This window comes from Neoarius graeffei, chromosome 14, assembly GCF_027579695.1.
Source record: "Neoarius graeffei isolate fNeoGra1 chromosome 14, fNeoGra1.pri, whole genome shotgun sequence".
Taxonomy (NCBI): domain Eukaryota; kingdom Metazoa; phylum Chordata; class Actinopteri; order Siluriformes; family Ariidae; genus Neoarius; species Neoarius graeffei.
Genome location: NC_083582.1, coordinates 5,020,783 through 5,035,831, shown reverse-complemented (window position 1 = coordinate 5,035,831; position 15,049 = coordinate 5,020,783). Strand labels below are relative to the sequence as shown.

Here is a 15,049-nt window from a genome sequence, read left to right as displayed (position 1 = left end):
TTCCAGAGAACATTATCTGTGAACACAATTCACCGTGCCATCCGCCGTTGCCAGCTAAAACTCTATAGTTCAAAGAAGAAGCCGTATCTAAACATGATCCAGAAGCGCAGACGTCTTCTCTGGGCCAAGGCTCATTTAAAATGGACTGCGGCAAAGTGGAAAACTGTTCTGTGGTCAGACGAATCAAAATTTGAAGTTCTTTATGGAAATCAGGGACGCCGTGTCATTCGGACTAAAGAGGAGAAGGACGACCCGAGTTGTTATCAGCGCTCAGTTCAGAAGCCTGCATCTCTGATGGTATGGGGTTGCGTTAGTGTGTGTGGCATGGGCAGCTTACACATCTGGAAAGACACCATCAATGCTGAAAGGTATATCCAGGTTCTAGAGCAACATATGCTCCCATCCAGACGACGTCTCTTTCAGGGAAGACCTTGCATTTTCCAACATGACAATGCCAAACCACATACTGCATCAATTACAGCATCATGGCTGCGTTGAAGAAGTGTCCGGGTACTGAACTGGCCAGCCTGCAGTCCAGATCTTTCACCCATAGAAAACATTTGGCGCATCATAAAACGGAAGATACGACAAAAAAGGCCTAAGACAGTTGAGCAACTAGAATCCTACATTAGACAAAAATGGGTTAACATTCCTATCCCTAAACTTGAGCAACTTGTCTCCTCAGTCCCCAGACGTTTACAGACTGTTGTAAAGAGAAAAGGGGATGTCTCACAGTGGGAAACATGGCCTTGTCCCAACTTTGAGATGTGGTGTTGTCATGAAATTTAAAATCACCTAATTTTTCTCTTTAAATGATACATTTTCTCAGTTTAAACATTTGATATGTCATCTATGTTCTATTCTGAATAAAATATGGAATTTTGAAACTTCCACATCATTGCATTCCGTTTTTATTTACAATTTGTACTTTGTCCCAACTTTTTTGGAATCGGGGTTGTAAGTGCTGCTTTAAAAAGAGGTACATTTACCGTTAAAAAGTCAAGAGTCCTGAAATCAGACATTTGGAAGTCATTCTCACTCGTGTACTACGCATAGGGAAATCAGCTGCCCTTTGCTTGTTGTGATAAGTGCCAAAAGGTTCTGACATACAACGGCCATAAATCAGAGAGCTCAGCTAAGCTCAGCATGTTTAATTCCCCAAGCCAATGACAAGAACTTTCGTGAGAAATAACGCGAACGTCTGCATCATGCGGGATTTGCGGGCGGGAACGGGACAAAATATGGCAGGCGTGGGCGGGAGCGGGCCTGAAAATCATAATTCTTTGCGGGAGCGGGACTGAAAATTCTGTCCCGCACAGACCTCTACTCTGAGGATCCACTTCTCTAGCGGAGAGAGGCTCCTGTGAACCGTAAACACCCTCTGCCATGTTCGCAGCATCAACTGGTAGAAGTTGGGAAGGCTCCCCAAATCCATCTGCTGTGTGTTCAACAGGACCTGTGGATCTCATACGCGAAATGCAGAGGAGGCTGGTGAATTTTTTTCTGATCAGGCCAACACTGGACTCGGGCACCAGTGCTTTATCTACTGGTGGCTGGCTGTAGCCAAGGCCCTCCACTTTCCTCAGGAATGTGTTTGCTGTTTTTTTTTTTTCCATACTGCATCTTCATTGTAGACCAGCTTCTGCGCTGCCTGCAGCAGGAAAGTGGAGATCCAGCTGTGTATGTCAATCAGACCCTGTCCCCCTTCTTGTACTGGTAGATAAAGCACTGGTGCCCTAGTCCAGTGTTGGCCTGATCAGAAAAAAAATTCACCAGCCTCCTCTGCATTTCACGTATGAGATCCACAGGTGGGTCCCGGATGCCAAGTTTGTGCCACAAGGTGGAGGCAGCTAGGTTGTTTGTCACCAAGACCTTCCCTCTGTAGGACAACTGAGACGATACCCAATTCCATTTTGACAACTTGGCAACCACCTTTTCCAGCATGCCCTCCCAATTCTTTTTCTTAAAATTGTCTGTCCCTAAAAACACACCCAGGAACTTCATCCCATCCTTTCCCCATCGTAAGCCCCCTGGTATTCGTGGTGGTCCAGTATTCTCCCACCCACCTATGAGGAGTCCTTCACTCCTTCCCCAGTTGACTTTGGCTGAGGACGCACTCTCATATATTACCAGACTGGCATTAAGTTCTGCTACATCCTCCTGCTTCGTAATAAAAACTGACATCGTCTAGACAATATAAATTTTTCTCCTGTGGGGGTCACCTGGAATACTAAAACCACAGAGTTCTCTTCTCAGCCTGCTGAAGAGAGGTTCAACAGCAAGACTATAAAAGCTGTTCAGAGAGCGGACAGCCCTGTCTGATACCCTTTCGTACTGGAACCAGACAGCTCAGTCCACCCCCCACTTTCACCATGACCGAAGCATTAGCATACAGGAGCTTAATCCAAGAAATAAAAGTTTCCCCAAACCCAAATCTTTTAAGAACATTAAAAAGGTAGTCATGCCCTACCTGATCAAAAGCTTTTTCCTTATCTAATGATAGAAGGCCCACGTTATAGTTTTCTGTAATTCCAATGTCTACAGTTAGGCCCAGAAATACTTGGACAGTGACACAATCTTCATGATTTGGACTCTGCATGCCACCACATTGGATTTGAAATGAATCAACTACAACAGAATTGAAGTGCAGACTTTAAGGTTTAATTCAAGGGGTTGAACAAAAATATATGATTAAACATGTAGGAACTGTAGCTATTTTTATACAAACGCTCCTCATTTCAGGGGCTCAAAAGTAATTGGACAAATAAACATAACCCTAAGTAAAATGTTACTTTTCAATATTTTGTTGAAAATCATTTGCAGGCAATGACTCCCTGAAGTCTGGAACCCATGGACATCACCAAACGCTGGGTTTCCTCCTTTGTGATGCTTTGCCAGGCCTTTACTGCAGCTGTCTTCAGTTGTTGCTTGTTTGTGGGTCTTTCTGCCTTAAGTTTTATCTTTAACAAGTGAAATGCATGCTCGATTGGGTTGAGATCTGGTGATTGACTCGGCCATTGCAGAATATTCCACTTCATTGCTTTAAAAAAACCCTGGGTTGCTTTTGCAGTATGTTCTGGATCATTGTCCATCTGTACTGTGAAGTGCCGTCCAATCAACTTTGCTGCATTTGGCTGAATCTGAGCAGAAAGTATATCCCTATACACTTCAGAATTCATCCGGCTGCTTCTGTCTTTTGTCACATCATCAATAAACACAAGTGACCCAGTGCCATTGGAAGCCATGCATGCCCAAGCCATCACACTGCCTCTGCCGTGTTTTACAGAAGATGTGGTGTGCTTTGGATCATGAGCTGTTCCAATTTTTCTCCAAACTTTCTTCTTCCCATCATTCTGGTACAGGTTGATCTTAGTCTCATCTGTTCAAAGAATGCTGCTCCAGAACTGGGCTGGCTTCTTCAGGTGTTTTTTGGCAAAGTCAATTCCGGCCTTTCTATTTTTGAGGCTGATTAATGGTTTGCACCTTGTGGTGAATCCTTTGTATTTACTCTCATGAAGTCTTCTCTTTATGGTAGACTTAGATACTGATACACCTACTTCCTGGAGAGTGTTCTTCACTTGAGTGGATGTTGTGAAGGGGTTTTTCTTCACCATGGAAAGGATTCTGCGAGTTCCCAAGCTCACCAGTGCACTCTTTTTTTTTTTTTTCTCAGAATGTACCAAAACTGTTGATTTGGCCACTCCTAACATTTCTGCTATCTCTCTGATGGATTTCTTCTTTTTTTTCAGCCTCAGGATGGTCTGTTTCACCTCCATTGAGAGCTCCTTTGACCGCATGTTGTGTGTTCACAGCAACAGCTTCCAAATGCAAACGCCACACCTGGAATCAACTCCAGACCTTTTAACTGCTTAACTGATGACAGGTTAATGAGGGAAGAGCCCATGCAGCCTTTTTTTTTTTTTTTTTGCAGCCTTCTGAGTCAACTGTCCAATTACTTTTGGTCCCTTGAAAAAGAGGTGGCTATGTATTAAAGAGCTGTAATTCCTAAACCCTTGCTCCAAATTGGATGTGAATACTCTCAAATTACAGCTGAGAGTCTGCACTTTAAGCCCATATTGATTATATAATTGCATCCTGAATATGTTTTCATAAACAGCTAAAATAACAAAACTTGTGTCACTGTCCAAATATTTTTGGGCCTAACTGTATAATGTCTCTGATTAAAAACAATGAGAGATTTGTCAGGCACACAGTATGACTGATCCTTATAAACCAGAGTGCTTAAAAAAAATTGTCTATTTGCCAGACGCTTTACTAAAATGTTATAGTCCAGACAGAGAAGGGAAACGGGCCACCAGTTCTTGAGTGAGCCCAGCTCTCCTTTCTTCAGCAGCAGTGACAGAACAGCGCTCCGGCTGCTACTAGGCAGTAGCCTCCTCGTCGCACAGTCCTTCATCACGTTGCGATAGTCCTCCCTCAGCACTCCCCAGAAGTGCTTGTAGAACTCAGCTGGCAGTCCGTCTATTCCAGGTGCACGTCCTGCTGATTGCTGCTGAACAGCTTGTGTCAGTTCCCTGAACGTGATGTTGGTGTCCAGGGTCTCCTTCTGCCTTGGGCCGAGTTCTGGTAGTCCCTGAAGAAGCTGGGCTGTGCTCTCTTCATCACCGTTACCAGCTGCATAGAGCTCAGCGTAGAAAGACACTGCCAGCTTCCTCATTTCAGCTGGGTCTGTTGACCGTTGAAGATGCAGCATTTGTCTCTGTTGTGCCGTCTTCTGCTCAAGTTTGAAAAAGAAAGCACTGGGGGCATCCATGCCTGTCACTGCAGCCATTCTGGCTCTCACCAGAGCCCCTTCACCTGTTCCCGAAGAAAGAAACTCAAGTCCTTCTGCTTCTCCTGCAGCGCCCTGCTCACCTCCAGAGCATTTTGGTTTTCTACGTTGCTTTCAACATACAAACTCTCCTTCTCCAGCTTCTTAATAGTTGCTTTTATGGTCACAGTAGCAGTATAGTTCTGGCAAAAAGTTTTTAATTGGAGTTTTCTCCACCTCTGACTCAGATTCTCTAATTAATTTTTTTTTCTGTTTCCAGTGATTCCAAAAGAAAATAAACTTTTCACAAGACACTGTATCGAGTAACAGTTTTACATAAAAATGCCAATAATAATGTGGGCGTGGTCGTTTAATCATGTTTATGTCAACAGTGGGGCGGCACGGTGGTGTAGTGGTTAGCGCTGTCGCCTCACAGCAAGAAGGTCCGGGTTCGAGCCCCGGGGCCGGCGAGGGCCTTTCTGTGCGGAGTTTGCATGTTCTCCCCGTGTCCGCGTGGGTTTCCTCCGGGTGCTCCGGTTTCCCCCACAGTCCAAAGACATGCAGGTTAGGTTAACTGGTGACTCTAAATTGAGCGTAGGTGTGAATGTGAGTGTGAATGGTTGTCTGTGTCTATGTGTCAGCCCTGTGATGACCTGGCGACTTGTCCAGGGTGAACCCCGCCTTTCGCCCGTAGTCAGCTGGGATAGGCTCCAGCTCGCCTGCGACCCTGTAGAACAGGATAAAGCGGCTACAGATAATGAGATGAGATGTCAACAGTGGTCATGTGATGATCAGTAAAACCATTGGGGAATATAAAAGCATTGATTATTCTATTATTATATGAACTGCTCACATATATTCTGTCTCGTCTAGCAGCAGAAAAAACAGCATCAGACACCTTCACCCATGTGTACTGTCTTGATTTTACATTTCTGCTTCTCCATACAGCTACTAAATTAGCTTTTTTATGAGGCTGTGAAGCAGCTGACGAGACCGGGGATGTGGCTCCTCCCCATTTCTGTCTAAAATAACATCAGTAGTGCAGTTCCAGTCCCCCCCGTTACCGTAAAACAGTCTTTACTGCACTGCTGCAGCGTGGTGTCTATCTTTTCTAAAACACTTAAGCGCTCTGGGCCGCTATTAGGTGCGTAAACATTTATAAAAAGAAACAAGGTTCCCTGAATTTCGGCTTCAACAACTAAAACCCTCCCCTTTACGAGCTCGGTTATTGAAATCACTGCGAAATTAATATTTCTTGCGATGACGATTGCTGCTCCTGCACTAGTGTTCGATCCATGACTTAAAAAATGGTTCCCTTCCCACCAAACACCCGACTCCACCTCATTAGTGCTGTCAGAATGCGGCTCTTGCAAGAATATAACCTCAACTTTTTTTAATTCGTAAGTATTCTGCTAACACAGCTCTTTTATTGCTATCTCTAACCCCATTAATATTTAGAGACCCTAAATGGAAAGACTGCATTGGGAAATGAGAAAAAGGCCAGGATCAGAAGTAAGAGGATAGACAGGAGGATAGACTTCACCACGTGACTTTATCACTTTCCCCCCCAAGTGACGGGGTCTTGCCCCTCTGCAATTTTGCCAACATTTTCTTGAGTCTGAATCGCTTTTTCCTACACACTACATCATAACCAACTGTCCGCTATAACAACCATTGACACATTAAACTTATCCAAATCGGAGAAGTAATCACTCACCTGTTTTCCCAAATGTTTGATCTAAAAGCGTGTTATGGCGTATTCACACCTACATTGTTTGGTCCGGACCAAACAAACCAAATTTCCCTTGGTCTGGACCTTTTGGGTTGGTCTGAATACAAACCACCGAACTCTGGTCCGGACCAAACAAGCGGACCAAGACCGAGCTACAAGGTCGGACTCGGTCCGGACCAAAGGAACCCTGGTGCGGATCTTTTGGAGGTGTGAAAGCAGACCGGACCTAATCCGACAGTTTTGCTTTTTTGTACCTCGGGAGCTTCCGTCGTTTGTCGAGCATTATGGGAAACAGAGTCTTGACACTCCACCGCAAAGTGCAAACACTGTTTCGGTTGTCAAGGGAACCTTACAACAGTCATTCAGACCATTCATTGTAGGCTAGACTACAGAGTACAAAAAATGAGTAGGGGGCAAACGTGGGCCGAGGAAGAAACGCGTACCCTTGTGGATATCTGGGCAGATGTCCACATATCTGAGCTTTTGGAGAGAACACACAAAAATGCCGACGTGTTTGCTGTATTCAGTGAGAAAATGAAGGAGAAGGGGTTCACGCGCTCCCCAGAACAATTTCGGCTAAAAGTGAAGAAACTCCGTCAGACCTACATTAAAATCAGGGACATTCTTTCAAAAAGTGGCGGTACTAGCGACACAAAAAAGAAATTCATCTATTGCGTGAAGAGCCAGAACTGTCACAACATGATGTGCGCTCATCAGCGCTATCCTCCGTAGCCGCCTTGCCCTTTGTCGTCGTCGCTGATTAATTACTTGTACAACAGCATAGTAATCGCACAACTGTGAAAATGGTAAAAACTGGAAAAAACATATAGCTTTGATGACATTAAAAAGAATAACAGCACGGAAAGCCTCCATGACTACTTTTGAACTTAACGCTTTGTGCGCGTGTCGTCTCTGACCAATAGCTGAACGACCTCAGGGCGCGTGGCTTTGTTGACAGATTTTGGTCCGCTTACTAAAATGTAGAGTGTGAAAGCGAACCGCACCAAAATGAAAAAAAAAAAAACATTTGGTTCGGACCAAAGCAAGTGAACTATCGAACTATCCTGGCAGCGCTCGAAACTAACGGTGTCCCGACGTCCCGGGGACCATAAAAAATGTCATCGGGACACAAAATTATATCTGGGACAATCCCGGGACAATGGAAAAAATAGATCTAGAAAAGAAGTTCTACATTAATATTATTTACAAAGCCGTAACACATACGTAGACATTCACCTAATTTGTCAATTTTAATTTTAAAACGTTAACAGCGAAAAATACATAGTAGCTACACTTTCGATGCACCTGCATCCGTAGGCTACAGAGCAGCGCATTCTGTTCTAGAATCTTCGGCCGGAGTCCGCATTATATGGACTTGGAATGGAATTGCTAGCGCACACGCTGCGCCGACTCTTGCCAGAACAAAAATGCTTAAGTGGTTGAAGCGGACCGACCGCGGGGAAGAAACTGAAAGCCCAGACATAACGTCTCCGGGACCTTCAGGATCCAAAGTGTCATCACCTGGTCTGCAGGCAACGCTAGCAACTGAATGAACTTAATGAACACTGTTAGACACGTTATAAAATACAACAGGAATGATGTGGATGATATTGACGGAAGATACCGTTCAACAGAATAAGTGAGTTTTCTTGGTGTCTTTCTAGTTCAGAAAGTTTAGTCAGTCAGCAGCACAACTAGGCTCGGACCTGCTGCCACTATGCTGATGTTACTAACATTTGCACCCACGTTTCGGCAGCGAAAGTTCATAAAAATGGATAACGGTAATGGTGAAAATTATAAGTTGGCCTTATAAGTGCCAACAGATATTCAAGGTATAAGTAGATGAAATGAACATAAAAGGGGTCTTATTTTCAGCTAAAGTGTACTGCAGATGTAGGGAGTTGAAACATTTTCTGAATGAGCTAGTTGGCCCCTTTAAATAAACGGGTATCTATTCATACAGTGAGATCGCCAAAGTTTAATAAACTGAAAATGCAATAACTGTAATTTTGAAGTAGATGATGTATAGGACATGTGTCGCTTGTGTCTTGTGACTTATTGTAAAATTGATATAAAGGGTTCAAAATCGCATAGTTACAAATATAATAGTAACTTCTTATGATAATATTAACCACTGGTTATTTCAGAGAGGAAAAAATGGGGACACTATTGCTTCCATTCGGGACAATACAACACAGAATTCGGGACCACTGGGGGACACAAAGAAAAAAAGTTAATTTCGAGCCCTGTATCCTGGTCTGAATACACCCTCAATTTCCTCTAGAGAGAGTCGAGCTGTTCATCCATCGCCTGCGAGCCCAGATCAGACAGGCTGGAGATATCAGACAGAGCATCCTCCTTCCCCGTTACCTCATCACCCCCTTCTTCTGCCGGTAGCTCTCTGGTGTTCAGTACAGTGATGTCTGTGACAGGTGGGTCAGTAACAGGCTCTGTAGTGATGGTCTCTGCCCCCAGATCAGTGCCTTCCCCATCATTCAGCACCGCAGGGTTCTGATCCACTGACTGCCTCCGTTAGTGCATCAGTTTCGGTTTTATCTGCCATGTTTCTCATTGAAACGTTAATATCACTGAATTTTTGTCCTGCTGGTTCTTCCACAGCCAGGACGCTCGAGTCAGAAATCTCCATTTGTTTCTCTAGTTTTTTGGGTCCCTTTGGGACCACAACCGACCCATCGCTGATCCCTTCGCCCCCATCAGCCTGAGCTTTATGAGGACATGCAAACTTTTTATGACTGATATCGCCACATTCAAAACACCGCATGCTCCCTGTACTCGCATACAACATGTAGGATTTATTCCTGTGTAAACCATGAAAAGAAACATCTAATGTTGGAGACTTGAGGAACATGAAGACCTGCTGCCGAAAAGACAGCACGTTTCAGGGCCTCGTTCTTACAGCCCAGTGGAATCACTCTCACTGTGCTGGCGAATTTCCCGAACCCTGAGAGCTCGCGCTCGATGTCACTGTTCGGGATAAAAGGGGAACATTAGAGATGGTGACTTTAACTGTGGGCGAAACTTGTGGCATCATTGGCACAAACACTTCATTTATCCACACCCCGGTCTCAACAAGACGATTCACGGTTCTTCTTTAAAAAATATTACCACTGCTTTATTCATCCTAGACGCCAAAGCGATATTTTCATATCCGACCTGTTTACTGAATGCAAGCAGCACATCCTCCGCACTCGATCCCGCTTCAGGGACACACCTGATTCCATACCTGCAAACTCATGAGGGTTGAAAAAGGTGACAAACTACCGGTAACCCCCCGGCCCCCTTAAACAGCGCGCGATCAAGGAAAATAAAGGGAAAAGACAACATTTAAAACAAAGACAAGATTTATTCATTTTTAGCTTTGCAATTTTCAGTTTTGCATCTGACACCTCATTACATTACCATTAAGGAAGGCAAAGTATAAAAAGTAAAATTTGAATTTAAAAAAGTAATTTTTGAAGTGTGACACTGGAAACTTTCTTCAGCAGACCAGTTTATCATTTTTTAGACCTTTTGGCCCGAACAAGCCGTTCAAGGGCACGTTTATGCTGCTCTGCCATGTGCCTCTTTCGCGCCATGCTATCCTCCTTCACCACCTCTGCCCTATTACCAGCAGCACTGGTAGATGGCTGGACACCATATTCAGCCCTCCTTTCCTTCAGTGCTGCCAAATTCATGGTGTGAGAGTGTGTGTGTGTGTGTGTGAGTGAGAGAGAATCTCTCTCTCTCACTCACACACACACACACACACACACACACAACTGGTTCTCTGAATACAACCGAGATCAACACATATTACGTTATAATTTTGACAATCCCACCAATAGTTTCACATAAAAATGATTTCTCTTACCCAAAACACGCGTTTATAGATCCTTATGTTCAACAAAAAAATGACTTTATTCAAACTGATTTGACGTTTCTTTCTGTTTTGTTTCAGCCCACAGAAACATCTTCCGTGTCGCGCGTTCGGTTCAAATGTAACAGCCCCGCCCCTTGCGTCTTACGTCATAAAAACGCGACTCACAGACCACCAAATCACAGGTACCAAAAAAACCACCCTAAAGCCTCTTTAAATCGCACTCATCGTAACACAGCTTTCTCCGCATACTAAAAATGTTTTTCCGTCTCCAGATGTAATATAGAGTTCCGGAAAAAAATCAGAAAATATGATTCCATGAGGTGGCACGGTGGTGTAGTGGTTAGCGCTGTCGCCTCACAGCAAGAAGGTCCGGGTTCGAGCCCCGTGGCCGGCGAGGGCCTTTCTGTGCGGAGTTTGCATGTTCTCCCCGTGTCCGCGTGGGTTTCCTCCGGGTGCTCCGGTTTCCCCCACAGTCCAAAGACATGCAGGTTAGGTTAACTGGTGACTCTAAATTGAGCGTAGGTGTGAATGTGAGTGTGAATGGTTGTCTGTGTCTATGTGTCAGCCCTGTGATGACCTGGCGACTTGTCCAGGGTGTACCCCGCCTTTCGCCCGTAGTCAGCTGGGATAGGCTCCAGCTCGCCTGCGACCCTGTAGAAGGATAAAGCGGCTACAGATAATGAGATGAGATGATTCCATGAGCTGTTTTCAAGACTCAGTGTCCCGTTCTGCATTGCGTTTGGATGATCTCTGCCATCCTCCTATACACACCCGTATTCAAGAAAACCCCGCCTCTATTCAGTTACAATTCGCGGATACTGTCCAGCGTTCCGTAAGACTATTGGCTCGTTGGAATGTCATCCAATCAGAGAGACGTTTGAAGTATGAAGAAGGCGGAAATGGTCTGAATGTGGGTGTGAGGAGAAAAGTAGTAGTAGTACTTTGAAACCAAATGTTCGGCAACGTTGCCTCGCCCCCTCCAAAAAAAAAAAAAAAAACTCTTTGGATCTACACGATTCACACAAGTGACCTATTTTGGGATCAAAACGGCGAATTTCGCCGAAAGGTGACTAGTTTGCAGGTATGTGATTCCGTGGTGGAGTGAAAGGGAAGGGCCACACCCAACCGGGTGAGATGCCATTCCTACACCCCACCCCCTCACAAAACTAAATCAAGAATTAACACAAATTCTTAGACAACGCTAAACTGAAAGTTATTTTAATGCTTAAAGCAAGAAAAAAAAGCAAGAAATAAAGTATGAAAAAAGAAAGGGATAAACCCTAAACAATCGCGCTCTCACCGTGAATCCTCACGCACTCACTCACTCCCAGCATGCAACAGAGAGAGGGGAGAGGGGAGTGAGAGACAGGAAGAGAGAGAGAGCAAGAGACAGGAGAGAGAGAGAGGGGGGAGAGAGAGGGGAGTGAGAGACAGGAAGGAGAGAGAGAGCACGAGCAAGAGACGAGAGAGAGAGCGCAAGTGAGAGAGAGAGACAGACAGGAGAGAGAGAGAGAGAGAGAGAGAGAGAGACACAAGAGAGAGGAGAGACACAAGAGAGAGACAGGAGAGGGGGAGGTGAGAGAGGAGGAAGAGAGGAGAGAGAGAGACAGGAGAGGGAGAGAGATACAGGAGAGAGAGGGGGATAGAGAGAGAAAGCAAGCAAGAGAGAACAAGAGATGGATGAGAGACAGGAGAGAGAGAGAGCAAGCGAGAAATAGACAGGAGGGAGAGAGCGAGAGAGAAAGAGACAGGGAGAGCGGGGGAAGGGGGAGAGACAGGAGAGAGACAGGGAGAGCGGGGGAAGGGGGAGAGACAGGAGAGAGAGAGAGAGACAGGAGAGAGAGAGAGAGAGAGAGAGAGAGAGAGAGAGAGAGAATGGAATAAAACAGGATAAAATAAGTTTGATTCCAGGCAGATTAAATTAGTGTGTGTGTGTTACCCTCTGCTCTGAATCATCCTGAATTGGACTCAGAGGATTTTCTACTGCTGAAGAGATCGCCTGCAGTACCTCCTGTCTGAAACACACACACACACACAACACTTTACCACATCGGTTTGTTCCCATGCTGTATTGACAAACTGTTTATTTTAAATACACGAATTCTTCTACTGAACTAAATAGAAAGTGTGTGTGTGACGTACAGTTGTGTGTGTGTGTGTGATGTACAGTTGTGTGTGTGTGACGGTGTTTGTGTTGTCCACAGTCACACTGTTTCTCTCCCACTGGTTCTTCACTGTGTTCGGAGGCTCCATGCGATTGGACATCTCAGCAATGACATCATCTGGCACCGGCTGACCTCTGACCCTGTTTCTATGGAGACACACCTCCAGTGGACAGTGCAGGTAGATCTCACAGAACCCCACTGACCCTGCAGCCAATCAGAAAGAGGGGTCAAGGTCACGGGTCATATTTTAATCATTTATTTACTGATTTCAGAATAATATTTTTTTATTAAATTAAAAATACATTTAATTTTATTCATTATCATTGTTAAATTTAGTGTCATTTACTGTCAAAAGTATTCCGTTTTATTGTTTCTGTAACAAATGTGTAATAATTCTTAGAGTTAGAAGTATTCATAGTTTATAAAATATGCTAATAGCTACGTTTTGCTTTATTACAGTATTACATTTTTATTTATTAATTCTATGTTTTTTTACTTTTTAACTGTATTTTGTTCAAGTTTGCTGTTTTTTTTTTTACCTGGACATTTTATTATAAATAATAGAGATGTTTCTAAAATAATAATAATAATAATAATAATAATAATAATAATTGCGTGTACGCCTGCGCGCGAGCTGGTACACTTGGTATCTCATGCTGTGGTAGTAGAAGTTGTCATCGAGCAGCAGGACAAGTTGCTGAGGTCCAGAGTGTGTGTTCTGTAACAGTGGGAGGATCTGCTGCTTCTCCATGGCCTCTCTAAAGCGCTCACACACACTTCCTCCTCCAGTGTGTGTGTGAGGTCCATCAGCACACACACTTCCTCCTCCAGTGTGTGTGTGAGGTCCATCAGCACTGAGCTCCTGCAGGAAACTGTCCACACACTCCAACACGGCATGTCTGTACTGCTTCCACCCTGCCTGCTACAACACACACACAAAGAAAAAAAACAGCATTCATGGAGGGGGGGAAAAAAAAAAAAAAAAAAAAATCACATACCCCTCCAGGTAAGGGGCGTGGCCTAAAGTCCTGTAAATCAGTGATTCAAATGAAAATGCAGTGACATTTGATTTGTTTATGAACCTCATTGAGCCACACAAGGTTTTTCCTGTCGTTGCGTCTCGGCTCCATTTGCCTTGCAGCTCCTCGTCACCATAGAAACAAACCTGAGACAGCAGACACGGCTGATCGAGCAAGTTCAGCGTACACGTCATTGTCCAGCCCAAAAATTACAGCTTGTGTTAAATTCTCGCAAACAAAGCTCTACTGAACTACTCAAATTCGGTTTCTGCTCAGAGGGTGTTGATTAATTCTCTAGAACAGCAGCTGTGACAGTCGCGCAGGTTTATATTAATTCTAACACATTATCGTTTCCATGGTAACGGCTCACTCACGTCAACAGAATGAAAAACCCTGTGTGTAAAATCATCAACATGGTGAAGTTTTCTGGAAGGAGAAGTTTATGGAAGGAGTCTCCAGTGTCAGTGCTCAGGTTTAGGCTACTTTATGCTCTCTGTGTGGTTTTTTTTGTCTTATTAATTTTGAAAGAGAGACAGACAGAGAGCGAGACAGACAGACAGACAGAGAGCGAGACAGACAGACAGACAGAGAGCGAGACAGACAGACAGACAGAGAGCGAGACAGACAGACAGACAGACAGAGTGAGACAGACAGACAGACAGAGACAGATAGAGAGAGACAGAATGTGATGGTGAGGGAATGAGTATTTAGCTGCTGTACTGTACATGAGGAACTAAATTTGTTAAACATCATTAAATGCAACAGTAAACAGATAATAAAAAAGTTTGTTACTCATGAGAGAACAACAGAAGTGTCGCGGTGTAAAAGGAATAAAACATTTACAGTTACAGGAAAATAATCCACTTCCGGGTTACAGGAAGTCCGTCACTGATTGTTTTCCTCCACCAGACACACACACAGGGGTTTAGTGCTGTTATACAAGTTACCTCTTTAGATGATTCTTCCTCTTCCCTCTGCGGTGTGTGGAAGTGAAAAGCCTCCTGAGGGATGAACTCATCGTAGCAGATGGTGAAAGTCCTCCAGCCGCGTGTGTGAAGGTGATGAGAGAGCAGGCGTGTGAGGGTGGACTTTCCCACTGCAGGTAACCCGCACAGCACACACACACACCTGCCGAGCTCTGCGCGTTCATTCATACTCACTCACACACACACTCTCTCATTCATACTCACTCACACACACACACACACACACACACACACTCTCTCTCACACACACACACACCTGCCGAGCTCTGCGTGCGCGTTCGTTCATTCATTCACACACACTCACTCACACAGAGTCCCAGGTGAGGGGGGGAAGAGGGGAACACTACAAGGATTTTCTCTATTACTTAAAAAAATCTGCCAACTTTAGTTCAGTAAACATCATCAGATTTTTAACCTCTAAAAATAAACCGAGAAAAAAACAAACACAGAGCAGCAGCAGCTCCGAGGCGTGTTTATGTTGCAGAACCAGGAAGTG

General features: G+C 44.5%; 1 protein-coding gene across 3 annotated transcripts in view; it reads right to left on the bottom strand.

The window, feature by feature from the left end:
- Positions 1 to 15,049, bottom strand: part of LOC132897907 (L-seryl-tRNA(Sec) kinase-like) — a 26,877-nt gene extending 11,828 nt beyond the window's left edge. The window contains exons 1-4 of one of the 3 annotated variants that reach the window (XM_060939176.1): positions 14,515 to 15,049; positions 13,170 to 13,467; positions 12,526 to 12,752; positions 12,323 to 12,394 (exon numbers count right to left, since the gene is read on the bottom strand). In XM_060939176.1, the coding sequence (XP_060795159.1) occupies positions 12,323 to 12,394; positions 12,526 to 12,752; positions 13,170 to 13,467; positions 14,515 to 14,721 (804 nt within the window). In that variant the 5' untranslated portion in view covers positions 14,722 to 15,049. Of the gene's footprint in view, positions 1 to 12,322; positions 12,399 to 12,525; positions 12,753 to 13,169; positions 13,471 to 14,514 lie in introns of all 3 variants that reach the window. The other 2 variants (XM_060939175.1, XM_060939177.1) reach the window with 2 other exon arrangements.